Source organism: Schistocerca serialis, chromosome 1, assembly GCF_023864345.2.
Source record: "Schistocerca serialis cubense isolate TAMUIC-IGC-003099 chromosome 1, iqSchSeri2.2, whole genome shotgun sequence".
NCBI classification, from domain to species: Eukaryota; Metazoa; Arthropoda; class Insecta; order Orthoptera; family Acrididae; genus Schistocerca; species Schistocerca serialis.
In genome coordinates this window covers 179390159-179409775 of record NC_064638.1, presented here as the reverse complement: position 1 = coordinate 179409775, position 19617 = coordinate 179390159, and the positions used below count along the sequence as shown (strand labels likewise).

Here is a 19617-nt window from a genome sequence, read left to right as displayed (position 1 = left end):
ATCATGGCATACTTTGTTTTATGTGGCTGACTGATTTTGTGTTACATTCCTACTGATGACTGGATATATTCTTTTTATAGATGTAAACTTGCAATTTGTAATCCTAGTAATTTACTTTGTCTCTGCACTTATTTCTATAGTTTAAGTGTTGCAATGTTATAGTTTTGACTTTGTATCATTTGTCTTGTGACAGAACGTTCCACAGAGCTGAAAATCTGAATGCTATGTCCTGATATGTGTATAAAATATGACTTCTATTGTAGGTACTCTTCTTATGTTTTCTGTAATATGTCATGTATCAGATACTTCTACACATCTGTATTATATATTTTGGCATCATTTTGTACACCGTTTGGCAAACCTTATAGTAGGTCACAAAATATTGTAAACACATTGTTTCCAAATTTTTTGAGGTGGATATTGTAAAGGGACACCCTCCTCTAGCATTACTTTTCTTCAACAGAAGTAGTCAATTACAGAACTAATTTTTGAATTTTGAACAGGTCTCAGCTACTTTTCTAAAAAAATTTCATATGAGGTTTTGTACATGATGTGTTATATTTCAAGCTAAAATCTATAAAAAGAATTTACCTTATTTTCTTCATTACAATCAATATGTACTAGCTCTGAATGTACAGTTAAAATTATCTTTTTTTAAAAAAAACATTTGAAATTATGCAATATTTGGCACATTTATAAGCCAGACTAAGAATGAAGGAGGTTGTGAGATCACACAACACAGTAACATAAGACGAGTGCAGTGGATGTTTCTGCACAACATGTGGTTGCGTGTGACCCCGTATGTGACAGTTCTGTGCATTCATGGCACCATATACAGTAAAATCTGTCTTGTCCATCCCATGAATATTCCCCAGCCATGTGTCATCCATTTCCATGTGTGCCAAAACACAAAGGGCAAAGGCACAGCTTTGCAGGCTGTGTTGGGGCTTCACCCGGTGCACATTCTGGATCCTGTAGGGATACCAGTGTAAAACGCACAGCAAAATCTTTTGAACTGTTGACTAGGGAAGAGAGAATTCCTGTGACACAGCTCGAGCAGTGGCTGTAGAATCTGAGGCATTTGCTGCAAGGTCGGCTTTAGCTACAGCAACTTCATCAACTACTGCAATTAAAATAGTGTGTGTCACTCTCCTTGCCACACCACCAAATTCACCAGTTTCTTCAAATTTCTTGATCATATTCTTTAGCCCATTTATCAATATGTGGTCTTTTCACAGCTGTTTCTATTGGTGATGTTTCCACAATGATGCAATGCTATTGCTGCTAGGGCCACCAACCATCCCGTATTCCCCAGAAATCCCGTATTTTGAATCTTTTTTTGTCAGATCCTGTGCCCCGCATTATTTCGAATTTATCCTGTATTTTCGTATCCTTTGCAATAGCAGTTCAAACGATCTATTTCACCTGACACACTCATAGTTGGTACTAACTGTGCACAGTAAAGGTTACTGCAGCTTGCACCGAAGCAGTACCAAAGCAAATAGTTATCTATATTGGCGGCATGACTTGCCGTACAAATGTGTGTGAAAGAAATGCTCACATGGCCATAGCCGAGGGGACTCACACTGCGTGGGAGAGGTGCCCATGTGGCCAGCACTGGCAGAACTGCACATGTAATAAATGCTTGTCAGGCTGTACATGTATGCAAAACTATAACTTGACACATGGGCTCCTTAGCTTCTGATCGGTGGCTGTCTGTTGCCAACTATGCAGTGTACTATTAGTCGGTGTTGACTGCATTGTTGTCTGCATTGTCATCAACTTTCCTACTTATATCTACTTCTAATTTTGCATTTATTCTGAAAACCGATACGTACTTTTCGAAAGCTTTTTTCCTTATTTGATCCATCAGTACTAATAGTGATATCAATTTCAATGCCACCAATGCACCAAGTATTTAACTGGTTACTTCAGTTGTGCACATAGCTGCTTTTGTGAAAGCTGAAAACACATTAACAGAGGACGTGACATTGATGTGGTTAGATTTGGAGTTTGTGATTTCTTGATTTAAGATGAGTTGTCATGAAGATAGAGTGAAATCACCCATAAGGAGGAGAACTAAAAATGTGTGTTTACCATTCATGTTGGGAAGAAACATATTCCTAGATTCATCCTGTGAACGCTAATTGTTTCAAAGCCTTCTCTGTATCTGCAAACAGGAATTTAGTGTAGCACATAGAGGCAATAATAACTGTTCCCAACATGCAAAAACTACAGGTAAGCTACAAGCAATTTTGTAGTGGAATTGTATTACTTTGTTTGGTGCAATTTAAAATTACATATGTATGAATTTAATGTAGTTAGAATTATCTTTAATATCATTAGGCCATACAAACAAGGAGAAAGACATGAAGGAGTCTTCAGAGATTCCCAGTTTCTTTTCTGCTAGTGGTAGCACCACCACAAGTGGATTACACAGAGCTGTTGCAGCAGAACTGACATTTGAGTATCACACAGTGAAACATAATCTCAGTTGTAATAGCTCGGACTGCAATGTTAAAATTGTGAAGGATGTATTCGGTGATTCTAGATTTTTTTTTAAAAAAGTATTGTGGTTGCACTAAAGCTAAAGCAACAGCGAAAGAAGTTATAGCTCCAAAAAGTGTTTCAGATTTTATTAAATTTTAAATGATCCCAGTAACTCGAGTAAATTTTTCTCTATAGCAACTGATGCTTCAAACCATAGAAATAGGAAGACATTTCCAATTGCTTTGGGACATTGTGATCCCGAAATTGGAATTCAAAATAAACTTCTGGATTTTATAGAAGAGAGCAGTGAAATAGAAATGTCTATTCACAATTTGTTACAACATTCCCACAAACTCAATATAAACAACTGTAGTGCTTTCTGTGCTGATAATCCCAATGTTGATTTTGGAAAGCACAATTCAGTATTAAAACTGTTAAATGATGATAATAAACAAATATTCTAGGCAAACTGTTCAAATCATATTTTGCACAATGCTATGAAACATGCCTGTGATACCCTAGATGTTGATCTCAAAAATTTGGTCCTAAAATATTATATGGTCACATCTCCCTTTCTGCAAAGCAAAGGGAAGTTCTAAAACCCTTTCTTGAATTTGTAGCTGTAGAATGGAATGAAATTCTCCAACATGTACCTTCTAGATGGATTTCTTTCACACAAGCAGTTGATAGAATCATTACAAATTGGGAACCCATTAAAAGTTATATGAAAAATTCTGATGATTGTCCCAAAGCTCTGAAGACATTGAAAAAGAGTTAACTTTGGAGATTTATTTAACTTTTTTCCCATGTTGGTGCAGTCATTTTAGATTGTTCTAAGTTTTCAGAATGCTCTGATGTTACTATAACGGAAACTTTTGAGGAAGTCAAGACTTTGGTCAGTAAAATTGAACAATGAGTGACAAATATTTTGGTCGTGGCACATATAAAGTTTTAAATAAGTTAGCTTCTTCCATAACCAGGAAATGCATTGAAGATAATCTTATGGAATTTTATGTGTCACTGAAAACATATTTGGTCAAGAATTTCAAATTTGTAGGTCAACTGCCAAATCAATTGAGTCTTGGATACCTCCTCGTCTAAATTCTGAGCTAAAATTTAAGCATCTTCAAGGAATAATGGAGTCAGTGCAGATAGATGATGTGGATGAAGATTGTTTGTATGAGGAATTTTGTAATGTAAAGAATATCTCAAAGCAAAGTGTATCTATGGAAGGCAATGCAAACAGAAGGTGGGTTAAAGTTTTTTGTACCTAGAGAGCCAAAAATGTTCAGGTTTGCAATTTGCTGAAAGTGGTTGGGTTTGTATTAAGCATTTCTGTTTCAAACTCTGAGGCAAAAAGATTTTTTTCCCTAATGAATCACAAATGGACAGAGGTGCACAATAAATGCACCACTGAGCTTATAAAAGCAGAACTGCAAGTAGCAGTGAATTTTAATTTTAATTGTAGAGAATTCTTTACATATGTAAAATTAAATAAATCTTTGCAAAAAGAAGGAAAGTCTGTAAATAAATATAAGCAACAATGTAAAATAAAACATGTATCCACATTTTAAATATATGTTTTTGTAGGAAACACTATTTGAATAGTTTATTTTGTAGGCTTCCTCCTCGATCTCTTAATTTCTCTATACAAAGTTGGCAACACTAATTGCTAGTGTTCTGATAAAACTAATTTCTTCTCAATAGCTATGATGTTTTGTACAGTAAATTTCAATCTTCTTATCTCTTGACATCAAAAGTCACTTCCAACAAAAAATCAACATGCATCACCATGCGACAAACAGCGTATTGACATCAAAACAGGAAACATTTCACATTACGATTGCTTACAGTGCCATATTTTCACCTGGTGGCAGAAAGTGTAACTACCATTTTTTTCAGCATACTCCGTGAGTGCATCGATTATTGAACATACCTATAATGCTTCAGTGTTCTGTAAATGTGGGGGAACAGAGGAGGCTGGGTTGTGGAGGCATAGAAGGGTAGAAGTGGGGGAAGACATAGTGCTGTTTGTAGGAGCACACACGGACATGGTTGGGACAGGATGGGGTTGTTAGGTGCAGTACAAAAGTTTTAGGGAGGAGAGAGCCAGGGGAGTGGCAAAGAAGAGAAGTAGAGAAGGGAAAAAACTGATGGGTGCACAGGCAGAATAGAAGGATGTGAAGTGCTGGAGTGAAAGTAGGGAAGGGTGTAAATAGGTGGATGACAGGAACTAGCAAAGGTTGAGGCCAGGGGGCTTGTGGGAGCATAGGATACACTGCAGGGAGAGTTCCCACCTGCACAGTTCAGAAAAGCAGGCATTGGTAGGAAGCATCCAGCCTACAGGCTGTGAAGCAGTCACCGAAGTGAAGCATGCTGTGTCAGACAGCATGTTCATCAACTGGATAGTCCAGCTGTCTCTTGGCCACAGTTTGTCAGTGGCCATTCATGTGAAGATAGCTTGTTGATTGTCAGCTCATGTAGTAGAACAGCAGTTGCAGCTTACTTTGTATATCACCCTACGGCTTTCACTTGTAGCCCTGGCTATGATCAGATTGAAGTAGGTGGTGTTGGGAAGATGTATGGGACAGGTCTTGCATCTAGGTCTATTGTGGGGATGTGAGCCATGAGATAAGAGGTTGGGAGGAGGAGAGGAGTAGGTACTGATAAGGATATTGTGTAGGTTTAGTTGGCAGCAGAATACCACTGCGAGGAGAGGGAGGAGGATAGTGGGTAGGATAGCTCTCCTCCCTCCCTCCCCCCTCCACCACCCATCCTCTTAAAACCTCCTGACCACACCTAGCTGACCTGTCCCCATAACATCCCTGCATGTTCCCACCTGCTATCACTCCCCTCCCCACCCTGGCTCCTCCTTACCTCCCACCATCCAAGTCACATTGTTCCTCTCATGGAGGCACAGTTGGAGTCTACATCCTGCCTCAACAGCCAGAGACAGTGATAATTTGTGTGTGTGTTGTGTTTATGTGAATGAATACCTGTTTTATAATTAAGAAAAAGCCTTTTTGGTTGAAAGCTTAAATGCATAGCAGTCTTTTCATTGTCTGCAAGTCAAAGTCTTTTCTATACTGAGAGTAGCAATCTATCCATTTCATAATATTGTCATTAGTCCCTCTTGGATTTCCCATCATTTGATAAAAAGATTTGTGACAAAGCACATACCTTTTATCTGCCTAAATAGCAGATTTTTGCCAGAGGCCAAATGAGTAATAATAAATACAGGACTAGAGCGAAGTGTATGTACAGCAGAAGACAATTTTTATTCAGTAAGATTTCCTGTGAAACAAGATTCAAATAAATTGTGTTACCATTGGTGGAGTGCTGACATTGGACCAAACTGTAAGAACTTTGATTACATACCTTTGACAGGTGGTTTGGTGCCAGATCGTGTAGCTTTCAGGTTGACAGGAGGTGGAACAGCCCCCGGTGGTGGCCCAACCCGTCGGCCCTTCATGCTCATCAGTGCACTCTTTCCCAGCAGCAAATGATTCATTGCAACTGGAGTTGATGAGGTGGGACCCAGTGGTTGTCTTGTGCAGGCCGCTGTTAGTAAAGTAAGTTAATACTAACAATCTTGACACACTGTCCCAGTCATTACAATTACACAGATTCATGTTAAAATGTTTCCTATAGCAAGCACTTCACAGTACCACAAGGGGGTACAGGAAACGACAGAGTCCATGCCTCATCTTCACTTCTCAACAACTATATTTCTCAGTTGTTTATGTACATAACATCAAGAATTTAAACTTTAACAGTTTCAGACAATGCTAAACTTAGTGATCTTAAGTGTGGTGCAATACATCTTATCACTGTGGACAAATTTTTGTTATACTGAATACACTGATACCACCCATCTGACCAACTGTCAGAAACCCGCATTACCACCTTTCACAGTGTGGACCAGTGTGAGACATGCAGGAAGACCATCAGTGAGGTTCTGAAAGATACCGATAGAGATGCAGAGCCATGCTGACTCCAGTGCCATAGCCAGCAGTGCTAGGTTTCTCCGTTGAGGATCCATGGCATGAACAGCCTGTTTGAGGTGGAGCCACAGATTGTCAATTGGGTCTAAATCCAGGGAGTTTGGTAGCTGGGGGATACAGTAAACTCATAATGGTGCTACTTGGATGACGCACGTACACTGTGAGCTGTATGACACATTGCATTTACCTGTTGGTAGGTGTCTTCATGCTGAGGAAAAACAAACTGTATGTAGAAGTGGATGTTGTCCCAATAGCAGATACATACTGGTTGGTTATAATTAAAGTGCAGCTACTCATGGAGGTACAGGGTGGGCTGTAATTATCATATGGCAGTGAAACTTGATAGATATGCTAATGGGTTAATAATGTGGAACTGACTGAAGCTGGAAAAGATTAGTTACAATTTTGGTCACCAGGTACAAATCTGGTGCTGTACAGCATCTAGCCCTGGTGCTCTTACCGAACAAACTGTGTAAGTGGCAGTTAAGAATAAAATCAACATTACACCTCTCTCACTTGTCTGACACTTTCTGCCCACCTCCAACTCTTAATCCATTACATGTGGGGACATTTCTATACATCTTTCTTGCATTTACAATGCCAGATTTCCACCTGGTGGACAGAATTGGATCTATTTTTTTTCCAGTATAAATTGGTTCTGCATTAATACATTAGAATATCTACCAAGTGATTTAAGTATCAGGAAGTCGTTTCTGAAAGTATTTATAAGGAGTGTAGCCATGTATGGAAGTGAAACATGGACGATAAATAGTTTGGACAAGAAGATAATAGAAGCTTCCGAAATGTGGTGCTACAGAAGAATGCTGAAGATTTGATGGGTAGATCACATAACTAATGAGGAGGTATTGAATAGAACTGGAGAGAAGAGAAATTTGTGGCACAACTTGACTAGAAGAAGGGATCAGTTGGTAGGGCATATTCTGAGGCATCAAGGGATCACCAATTTAGTATTGGAGGGCGGCGTGGAGGGTACAGATCGCAGAGGGAGACCAAGAGATGAATACACTAAACAGATTCAGAAGGATGTAGGTTGCAGTAGGTGCTGGGAGATGATGAACCTTGCACAGGATAGAGTAGCATGGAGAGCTGCATCAAACCAGTCTCTGGACTGAAGACCACGACAGTCTACCAAGTTTCATTGCTATATGACAATTACAGCTCACACTTGTCCTCCATGAGTAGCTGCAATTTAACAAAGTGCCAAACCTGTAAGATTTACAGGGCTGGAGTCATGCAAAAATCACAAGGCCTGTAAATTTTACAGCTGCTACATTTAATTTAGTACAAAACAATGCAATGTTGCTTTAATGGGTTTGGTCAGTGTTACAGATTTTACACATGTTCAGTAACAAAATGCATCCATTGATGGCATGGCATTATTGTTTACAGCATCATAATTCACGTTAGAACCTATTTCTCCAATCTCAGTGCTCCTTATATCCATATTTCATTTGTAATCATGTATTGTCAAGGTGTATCAGACGCAAAAATTGTGGACTTGATCAACAATAGCAACATCCTAGATAATGTACAGAGTGGTTCAGATGATTTTGAATACAGTGGTGTGTCTTAAGGTTTTTATTCACTGATTTCCAACAGTATATCACTACTTGTAATTGTACAGTACACACATCTCTGTTGACTATGTTTGTTCTGTAAGTAGACATGTAGTTTCATATAATGTGATATTCTTTTTAATAAACAAGGTCAATGACAGCTTGTCTTCAGATGCAACAAGAATGATGGTTGAAGGTGTTGAAGTTGAACCCAATGGCTGTGCCATATCTGAAAGATGGAGACTGGACACTGAATTTGATGCTTAACAACTGCCTTTGAACACAACACCCTAGGAGATATTAGTAAAAATTGATCACTCAAGTTCTGTAACGGATTGCATTGAAGTCTTCCTTACTGACAATGACTTAAAGGAACTTCAATGCAGCCAAATATGTATGTGACACACATACAATATAGAAGAAAAGAAAGGGAAATAAACTGAAGCCTCATTCAGTTTTGAGTTCCTGGAAGCCAATGACTACAGGCGAGACAATGCATTTCTTGTGTATTTGATGAAAGCCAAAACTTGTGGCTAATTGGAGGACTAATGCTGTTCTTAGTTGTAACTTCTGTCCCCAAGTTATGAGCCATTTTTATTTTACTCAGATTCTGACGTTCTTGCATCTTGTTGATAATTCTAAACAGAAAATACCAGGAAAAGATGGATTTCATCCACTTTACAAAGTTTTACCATATTATAGTAATTGGAAGGAATGTTACATACATGTATATTATCCCTCAGAAAAACTGACAATTGATGAAGGGATATGCCATTTCAAGTTCATGTGAGCTTCTGTGTTTACATGCAGAATAAGTGACGTAATTATGGATTGAAGGTGTTTGCTGTTGCTGTTATAAATTTTGATGTTTATGCTGATAACCATATTGTTGAATATTCTTTGACGGTAGTTATAATGCGATTGTTGTCTGACAGCTATTTGCAAAAGAACAGGCATAATGTGTATTTAGACCAATTTTACTCCAGTCCAGAGCTATTCCAACAGCTGGCTGAGAAAGGCATTGGGGCTGTTGGAACTGTGAACAAGTTTAGGATAGGTATACCTGAAGATTTAGTAACTAATAAGCTAAAAATGGGTGATATGTCTTTTAGGTGTAAAGATAATGAATTGGCAGTGAAGTGGAAGAATAAAAGAGATATGTAAAAATTATCTACAAGGCATTAGGGCACAATGGGTACACACACTAAGAAGAATGTGACTATAGTGTTCAAGCCACATCAGGTAGTGGAGTACAATCTGAATAATAAAATTGGAGTGGATACTGGAGACCAGCACCTGCTGTATAATCCTTTCCACCCCAGAACTCTGAAATGGTGATGAAAATTGTATTTCCATCTGCTGCTGATGGAGGCATCAAATGCATCTTGTTTGCACAATGCACTGCACAGTGAGAAACTCACAAAACAGAATTTATAACAATGCTTCAAGCTCAGGTTGTTGTGGCTAATACACTTGAAGCCATACAAAGAAATGAAAGAATTGTAGGATGGCTAACAGAGATACTTTTTGTAGCATATACCTCCAATTACTAAGAAATGTGTCTTGTGTTCAGTTCCTGAAGCAACAAATGAATTTGCAAGGCTTCTTGCAAATAGACATGCTACCAGTGTGAACAATGTCGTGTTGCAATATGTCTGGAATCTTGTTTTAAAATTTTCCACACCAAAAAACAATATGATTCTATGTGAAATTTATGTGCAATGATTGTAGATAGATAGTAAGACATAATGTAATAACATAAAATTAGTTAAAAATAAATCAAAGTTTGAGTTTTCTTCTTTGTATGACTTTCCTAAATTCTTAAAACACACCTACCGTAAGTGATTTCTATTATGGTAACTCAAAACTGTGCATTCCAATGAAGTTTTTTTCACATAGTACTAAATCAGAAAAGTGCAGCATTAAAATGGTACTAAATTTCACACAATCCTATCAGCAGATCTGATGCAGAGATTTTTTAAATATTGGTAAAATTGCCTGGTTTCTATGGACAGGTAAATAAAATAGGCCTGGTACTGAGAGTGTTAGTTGTAACCATCTGGTACTTGTGTTCCCTCCAACCTGGACCCTTCTGACGATTGTTGCAGGGTGTTTACTTTTAGATGTTTCACTCTGTACATAACAACAGCTGCCTGTCTGATGGATGATAAAACATGATTCATCTAAAGAGGCCATCTGTCACCATTTAGTGGATGTCCAGTTGCACTACTGGTGTGTGAAATCCAACACTCATCGCCAGAAAACAGTAGTCAGCACGGGTGCGTGAACCAAGGACCAGCTGTGGAGATCCAAATGCAGCAATGTTCACTGAGCAGTCATTGAGGAGACACTGTTGGTAGCCCCCTGGTTCATCTGGGTGGTCAGTCGCTCAACAATTTCACATTTTTTCTCTCATACACATCTCCACAGCCATTTTTCACTTTAGTCACCTAGGGCCTATGTTGCACCACAGATGCCTTGGCACGTGTTTTGAACAGTGCCATTTTGCCATGTATGGTACACTTTAACCACTGATGGCACGCAAACAGTTTACATACTTAGCCATTTCAGAAATGCTTCCATTCTTGCCCCAAAAGCTAATAATAATGCCTTTGTGGATGTCAGTAAATTGCTCCATTTCTGCCTTATGACAGCTGCATTGTTTTCTACATACACCAAATACACTTCATATATCCTCCAATGTTAGTGCTACCACCTGCCATCTGTGAGTGATTAATGAATGTTTACACTGAACATAGGTAGTGAAAACATTGATGTGACTGGACTGTGCATAAAGAGTTGCACTATTAATGTTATGCAAACAACAGTAAATATTTAGCAGGTACCGTGACATTGGCTGTCATAACAGGTTAGGTAGGGGAAATGTCATAATTGAAACAGGTATCTAGATGATGGTAACAACTGCAAAAGGCTGTCAGTCAAAAATTGTAAGCCCTAATTCTAAAGGCAGTCTTTCAAACACATGTATAAGTTTAATGACACTTTGAAAGCAATAATAAAGTAGGGAAATAATGTTACTTTACAAAATTTATAAAACAGAGTTACAGGAAATTAAAACATGTAACAAGAATTACTTATCATATACTCGATATCAAAATAACTGATGGTGCCAGAAATAAAGAGGGTACTAAATACAGACTGGCAATAGTGAGAGAAGCTTGTCTGAAAATTAGAAATTTGTAAACATTATACAAATTTGAAGGCTACAAAATTTTGTCTAATGTGCAGCATACTCTCTCAAAGTACTGGAGTGGTCCTGGACTCAAGGAAGGGAAAATTCTAATTCAACTCCCAATGAAAATGTTTTTAAATCCCTACCATCTGCCACCCACCATGAAAGGTGGAACACACACTAGTCATCTGCTTATCACTGTGAAAGTGTATCTGTGACCTTAAAGGTGTTGTTTTTATCCTCCAGTATATGACTTCACAGACTTATTGATAGCAATTTATAGTATAGGAGGAGAGGAAAACACAAATAACACTGGACTCATAAATAAGAAAAATCTGGATACAAACATAAAAAATGCTATACTACTGAAGGAAAGAGTGCTAGCACTGAAGGTGCTGAGAATCTAAGTCTGCATGCAAATATCTGATACAGGACATGGGAGTTGATAAAAAATATGAACATGTAATGGGACTATATGAAAAAATGATGGATGACTAGAATATCATAGTAGGAATAAGTAAACAGAATAGTATAGATGGAGAATACGAAGCGGGGAAGACATGAAGTGATGAAAAACTAATAACATTCTGTGATTGCTTTGAGTTCTGGATTAAAAACACTTTGTTTAAGACCCATTGGTGAAGGCTACATACATAGAAAACTTGTAATGACAGGAAAAGATAACAGATAGATTTTATTATAAGCCATCAGAGATTCCAAAACCGCATCAAATTGGCTGAAACCTTCCTTGGAAGAGATCCTGATACAGATCATACCTTGCTGGCAGCAAACGTATGTACAAAGGTGAAGCATATTAAAAGAAGACAGCTGATAAGAAAATAGGATGTGATTTAGTTGAACACTGAATGATCGAATGCCTACTCTCAAACCGCTGAAGCAAACCAGCAAGATTCTGCAGAAAGTATCACTGTACCAGACAGATGGAATATTACTGAAAATAGAATTATGAAAGTCTTAGATGAAGATATTGGAGAAGTAAAGGACCATATTATATAAAATTGATAAACATGTTAAATGGAAGAATAGCCATTCTGTAGAAGAAAAAAGGACAGTATAGTGAATAATGAACTAAAAAAATTAACTAATGAGGAGGAAAAGTTAGTTGATATCCCAAGATGGAACAAATCAAGATCCAAGAAAAGTCAGTATACAGGGCATACACAATAAAAACGGAAAGATGAAAGCATGCAGAGAAGAGAAGAAACAGGCATGGAAGAAGAATAATGAAGAAGTATACTAAGCACAAGCAGGTCATACATGAATTGCAATGTGACAAAATGGACTGTGGAGCAAAGATATAGAGATGTGAAATTAGAAGGCATTAAGAATCTCAGAAAGAGAATATCTATAGGCTGTGATAAAACACCAGCTGAAACTCTAAAGGCCTTGAGAAACAGAGCAATATGTAGACTGACCAACCTTATCAACACGATACATGATAAGTGCGTACGGCCTGAAGATTTAGTTAAAACTATTGCAGTTTCTTTTACATAGAAATGAAGCATCAAAGAATCGAAACATTATAGTATAATTAATTCTGCATGACATTTAACAAATTGCATATGTAGCCTTTTGCTCAGAATATTAGGAAGAATAAATTAGGAAAACATGTGAGAGGTTCTGTTTGGATGCGAAAAGGAAAAGGAGCACTAGATGTGCCACAGACTGGATGTTCGCCTAAAGGGATCGGCCCCCTCAGACACTGTAGCATCATGATGTTGCATATGCACACGGTGTTGCCTCCCCAGACTGTGTCGAACACAAGGGGACAGACAGTAGGGCAAGTGTCACTGGAGGTCCTCCATGTCAGGGGCCTATTTCCTCCACCATGTCACATGTGCTGAACTGGATCAGCATGAATTTTTCTGCACCCTGGCTATATAGCACGGATCCAGCCAACACATCAGCAGTTCACTCCACTGAAGCTCTGTGCCAATTCATGCGCTGGCTCTTAGAGGCATCAGTCAGAGCCTAGTCGGAAGCCACTGCTGCGGGACCTATGACTTTCCAGTGATAAGATGTACCTGTTGGCCAACTATGCCGAACGCTAAACCTATGTCATTAGGGATTATCAGTGGCATAGTCCTCAGGGCCCACTACATTTATTCACTGTGTGTTACTGGTATATGCCTGCTAGTGTCTGAGGTGTATTTTTGTGTGTGTGTTACTGGCATATGCCAACTAGTGTCTGAGGTGTATTATTTTTTATTGAGAAGAGTTTTTCTTTCATTATTAAATCTCTCTACTGTGGCCATAATAAACCCTTGTTTTTGTTTACCTGTGTTTTATTATTGCTTATAAAGCTTCTCTCTGTGTGAGATATAGCAAGATACTACTGAATGTTTGAGGATGATAGGACAATGAAACCCAAAAATTAACAGGGATGTATGTGCTCGCAATTATTGAACTATATGAAATAAAACTGTCGTAAGTTCTGAATGGTTTGCATTAGAACATTCAAACTGCATGGTTGGCTGAGAAGCATGATGGGAATTAGTATGCACATGCACACATGCCTTGTTGTTGTTGGCATTTGCACATGAAAATGTCATGGTACAGCATGCCTGAGTGTATAGCGCTTGTGAAGGCCTACTATGCGAGCAGTAACAGCCCAACTGTGGCTCAAAGGAAGTTTGTGAGCAAGTTCAGGCTGAAAACAACTGGTCCAACTGTGCTAACAATCCAGAATTTGATTTGCAACTTTGAAAGAATGGGTGGTGTTCATGATGACAGTGTTGACAATGTCAGTCATCCAAAAAGGGTGAAAACACTGAGAAGACACACACTGTGTTTCAAACCAGTCCCAGAAAATTGATCAGATGAGCTGCACAACAGGTGGGAATCAACCAGAAACACCGTGACAAATTGTTGTTGAAGCTCTGCATCTCTTCCGGCACAAAATTCAAACCCATCAGCCACTAAGCCACAGGGGCATGGAACAGCAATTGTGTTTTGTCAACACTATTGTCCACAGAATTGATGAACAGGGCTCTGATGTGAATGTGGTTTGGTTTAGTGACAAAGCCCACTTTAATATGAATGGGTTCATCAATAAGCAAAACTGGCACATTTGTGGGACTGAGAACCTACATTTCGTGATTGAGAAGTCTCTTGTCATAGTAACACTTGGCAAATTTACTGACACAGTTAGGAATATGGCAAAAGGTGCATTAGACATTGTGCAAGACTGGTACATTAAGCAGGATCTAAGGGTTAATCCTAAGAAGACTGTTGTGATGTCATTCATGAAGAAACATATCCAACACTCAAGTTGGAATCCAAAGCTCTTTGATGAAACTACCTGTGACGGGGATAGTGAAGTATCTAGGGGTAACCTTAAATGAGAAACGAACATGGACCCCTCACATTAAGAGCATCTGCTCCAAGGCAAAAGGTACTCTAGTGAGTACCAGAAGGGACTGTGGTAAAAACTGGGGCCTAAGCCCCAGAGGTATGCACTGGATTACACCACGGTGATTAGACCTAGGGTTTCCTACAGGGCCGTAGTGTGGTGGAAGAAGGTAGGACAGCGAGTTGCAGCTAAGGAGCTTGCTAAGGTGCAGAGACTGGCCTGCTCAGACATAACAGGTGGAATTAGCAGCACATCAACCATTGGGTTGGAAGCAATGCTGAAGATGCCTCCACTATAACTTTGTGTCAAGATGGAGGCAGCAGCTGGGCATACAGACTTAAGACTGGTAAAAACTGGATGTCATTGGGATATCCAGAATCACACACTCAAATAGTGAGTGATGTAAATATAGGAATGGCTGGGGAAATGCCAGCTGACTATATAATAACTCCCAACTGCTTCAACAAGCCTTACAATATTACAATAGGAAGCAGGGAGCAGTGGGAAAAAAACAGTTCAACACTGTACAGGGGACATTGTCCGGTTCACTGATGGGTCAAAATCAGACCAAGGCACTGGGGCCCAGGTGCACAGGGTAAAGCCAAGATTGGAGGGCGTCATCTCTATGGGAAAACTGGCCTTGGTATTCCAAACTGAAATTACTGCAATAATGGGGTATGTGGAGGAGAATATGCATAGGTGCTACAAGGACCATAGCATCTACATCTATTCAGACAGCCAGGCAGCCCTGAAATCATTGGCAGCTCCTGCAAACAAGATCTAAGATTGTTTTAGAATGTCATAGGGCTCTGGTGGAGCTAGCAGCAAGCAATAGGGTAAACCTAGTGTGGGTTCCTGACCACTCAGGGAGCAGTGGCAATAAACAAGCTGACAGATTGCCCAGGATGGGGGCAAAGACTCCATTCATTGGACTGGAACATGTCCTGACAAAGGCTATGATCAAACTAGAACTACAGAACTGGCTTAGTAAACGGCATGTAGAATACAAGATCAAGGTCTATAAACAAAAACATAGTACAGTAATGATGCTTAAGCTGTGTTTTAAAAGAAGCTCTGCAATCCTGGGATTGAACAGGAAATAGATTAAACAATTCATGACTGGACTGATGACCGGCCTTGGGAATTTCAAAAAACATCTACATACAATGGGTATAATGGAGAAGATCCTAAATATAGGATCTGTAATGCGAATGAAGAAACTGAATCACATCAAATTTTTGAATGCATGGCATTGGAGAGCAAGAGATACAGAATTTTTGGGACTAGACCTAAAGAAATTGTGTCTAACAAAAAAAAAAAAAAAACTGGTTAAGGGACTCCTTGCACTATTCAAGGGCATTAGTTGGCTTTACTAGATATACAGGGAGTGATAAACTCGGTTTCGGTGCAGGCAGTGGCGGGTTAGAACAAAGCTGTTTTAGCTTCCCTGCCAAAATCAATCACTCAATCATCCTCATGCCAAAATCAATCACTCAATCATCCTCAATGATGACTGTGTGGTGTGCAGTGTCCAGTCACAGAATAATCAGGGTGATAGTCCTTGATGGCACGGTGACTACCACACAGTACATGAAGGTTTTGGAAAATTGATTTCATCCCAATATTGAAAGTGCCCCTGATTTCGACAATATGTGTTTCACGCAAGCTGGAGCTCAACCCCATCGAAGTAGGAGAGTGTTTTATGTCCTGGAGGAGCACTTTGGGGACCGTATTCTGACTCTGGGGTGTTCAGAGACCAGTGGCATGAGCGTAGACTGGCCACCATATTCTCTGGATCTAACACATGTGACTCCTTCTTGTGGGGCTATATTTAAAGACATGGTGTACAGCAATAATCCAAAAAGCATTGCCAAGATGAAAACAGCCATTCAAGATGTCATCGACACTATCAATGTTCCAACACTTGAGTGGGTCATGCACAATTTTGCTGTTCATCTGCGCCACATCATTGCCAATGATGACAGGCATATCAAACATGTCATAACCCAAATACGAATACCTGTAGTGACATTTGCATGTGGAAAAAAGTGTATGCATGCTGTAGTTTGTAACTAATTTAGTTCAATAATTGTTCAGTAATTGTCATCCTGTGTGTACATATGTTATGCTGACTGGAAAAAGCATTTGACAGAGAGGTCAGAAGAAAGGAGACAAAACGCGGTGGTAAGGATGGGCAATGAAGAAACAGATGACACAAGATTTGGAAGAAGTGCTAGACTTGAGTATCTATAAATGTTTTTCACTATTTACACTGAAAAACTAACAACAAAGCATTAGAAAAAGCAAGAGGTACAATACTAGGAGTATAATGGACAAAGAAAACAAAGCACTCATATCATCAAGCAGTGAGATCTGTATCAGTGGCAGAATTACATTTTATGAGGAAAAGGACAGCAAAAGTTGGAAAAGTGTATGGAATGTACAGAAATGTAAGAAAGACAAAAAGTGATGAGAAACATTAAATATGAAGGTTCCATCAAAATGGGAAGGAAATATGATGGAACAAGTAAAATCTCTTATGTAGTGTACCTATAAAACTGGGTGACACAAAATGGAAGCTATGTGCTGGAAAATAAGAAAAGTAAAAATATGACTCAAATAGCTTTTGAAATGGTGAAAGATTTTTTGGGAGCAGAATTAATTCCGATAGAACTTGGAAAAAAGGTTCACCAAGTGCTTTGTCAATCAATGACAATCAAAACGGAGGAAAATACGTAGATATTTATGAGTGGACTGACAGAATGAAGAATAAAGAAGAACTTCTAAGAATCAGTGAGGAAAGAAAACTAGATAAAATAATTAAAACGTGGAAAACATCTCTGCTGGGACACATATTTTCTAGAAATTGCCTGCTCTGGAGAGATATTGGGAAATGATTGCAAGGAAGAGGGAGAAGTGGGAGCAGAAGGCTTGGAATGTTAAATAACATTAAAAATGGTTGAAGTTAGCAGCAGATTACAGAAGAGGCAGAGGACAGAGAGAAGTTGAGAGCGCCCAATAGGTACCTGCCACAAGGCAGATATATCAAAGAAAAGGAAGAAGAAGCATTATATGGAGGAGATTTGTGGTCTATATATGCTACATAAAAGAAAAAAGTGAAGTTTTTGAAATGTGTTGCTTCAGAAGAATGCTGAAGATACGATCTGTAGAAGCATTAACTAATGAGAAGGTAGTGACTTTGGGGAGAAAAGATCTTTTTGACATAATGTGGCTGACGGAAGAAATAGGCTGATAGGGTGCAACCCTAGGCATCAAGAAATAGTTAATTTGACACTGCAGGGCTATCTCTCTCTCTCTCTCTCTCTCTCTCTCTCTCTCTCTCTCTCTCTCTCTCTCTCTCTCTCTGTGTGTGTGTGTGTGTGTGTGTGTGTGTGTGTGTGTGTGTGTGTGCGTGGTGGAGGGGGTTGGAGATACAACAAGCAGGTTCAAATAGAAGTAGGTTGTAGTAGCTATGCTGAGAGGAACAGAATTACACAGGGTAGACTAGCGTGGACAGCTGCATCCAACTAGTCTTCAGGGTAGCAACCAAGCTGACTATTCAATTGTATGCACAATATTATGATGACTATCCTAAGTGCATCCTTCAGTGGCTCTGAGTAATGAAGTTATATGTGCGTGTGGCAGGACTTCAATCAAACTGGATGCAAAATGGAATCATCAGCTAGTAACCAACAAAGTACTATCAAAGTAAACATAAGACATCACCTACCTGTAAGTATTATGTGTGCCTGCCTCTGTCGCTCACGTAACTTGGCGTATTGCTGCTTCAGTGCTGAGATATCTAATGCAAGTCTTTCTCTGTCAGGCACTGTCCCTGAATAGTTCAGAGCTGATAAACTTGAAGATGTCTGTTCACGTTGGGTGCCATCTAGTTAACAATTTGACAGGAATTCATAAGACAAAAAATAATTGTGAGGCATAATTCAGCTCTTAACACTATTTTTTGTGGGTAACTTACCCTTTTTTACAAATTAATAAAAATAATGATGGTAAATAGTTAATAAAGTATTGTTCTGCTTAATAACGTTAACTTCTAATGAATAATTGAATTTATCCAACAATTTAATCATTACGTATAATGCACTATTTTTGGATAAGATATTTTGTGTGTCATAGAATCTCGAGCTCACTGTACTTCCAATTATTAATTACACGAAGCAGTATAACAAATGTCTACTAAATTATTTTGATTCATATCTGTGACTGTTTTTATATTTTAAGAATAACTTTTTGTTAAATAAAATAGCCAGTATATATGTGGTGTGTGTACTTTCGGACATGCCTGAAAGAAGATACACCATTTTAATTTTGCAGCCACTATGATTCGAGACATAAAGTATTAATGACATTTACTGCCAGTGCACATTGATGTAAATCAATAGGGAAAGTTGAATATTTGTGCTGGACTTGGACTTAAACCCAGGTCTCCTGCTTACTAAGCAGATACGCTGACTACTGTGCCATCCGGACACAGTGGTCATTGCAACTGCACAGACTGTCCTAGAACACCTAACATCAGATCCAAATTCTGAACCTCTCTACATACTACGAACGTCATGCCCCTTGCCCATTATCTTCACTACTTGCAGCATTTCGTCAATTCCCATAAGAGTTCAAGCCTGGTGTGCATCAGCACTGAAGAGATCCTTGCCTTCCTCACCTTCATTATATATATGTGTTGTCTGTCCTTACAGGGCAAGGAGGCACTAAATTCACATTATGCGGATAGTTTCAGAATTTGGATCTGATGGGAGGCGTGCTAGGGCAGTTCGTGCAGTTCTGATGACCACTGTGTCCAGATGGTGCAGTGGTCAGTGCATCGGCCTAGCAAGCAGGAGATTCACGTCTGAACCCAATCCAACACAAATTTTCAACCTTCCCCACTCCCCCACAGCTAATGCCTGTTATTCCTTTGTTTCTTCAAACAAGTCATTGTTTATTATTGTGATTACAACAGAA

General features: G+C 39.0%; 1 protein-coding gene across 1 annotated transcript in view; it reads right to left on the bottom strand.

Annotated features, from left to right (window-relative positions):
• Window positions 1-19617, bottom strand: part of LOC126458427 (uncharacterized) — a 255352-nt gene that overhangs the window by 48073 nt on the left and 187662 nt on the right. The window contains exons 7-8 of the mRNA XM_050095509.1: window positions 18368-18526; window positions 5869-6051 (exon numbers count right to left, since the gene is read on the bottom strand). Of these exons, the coding sequence (XP_049951466.1) occupies window positions 5869-6051; window positions 18368-18526 (342 nt within the window). The remainder of the gene's footprint in view (window positions 1-5868; window positions 6052-18367; window positions 18527-19617) is intronic.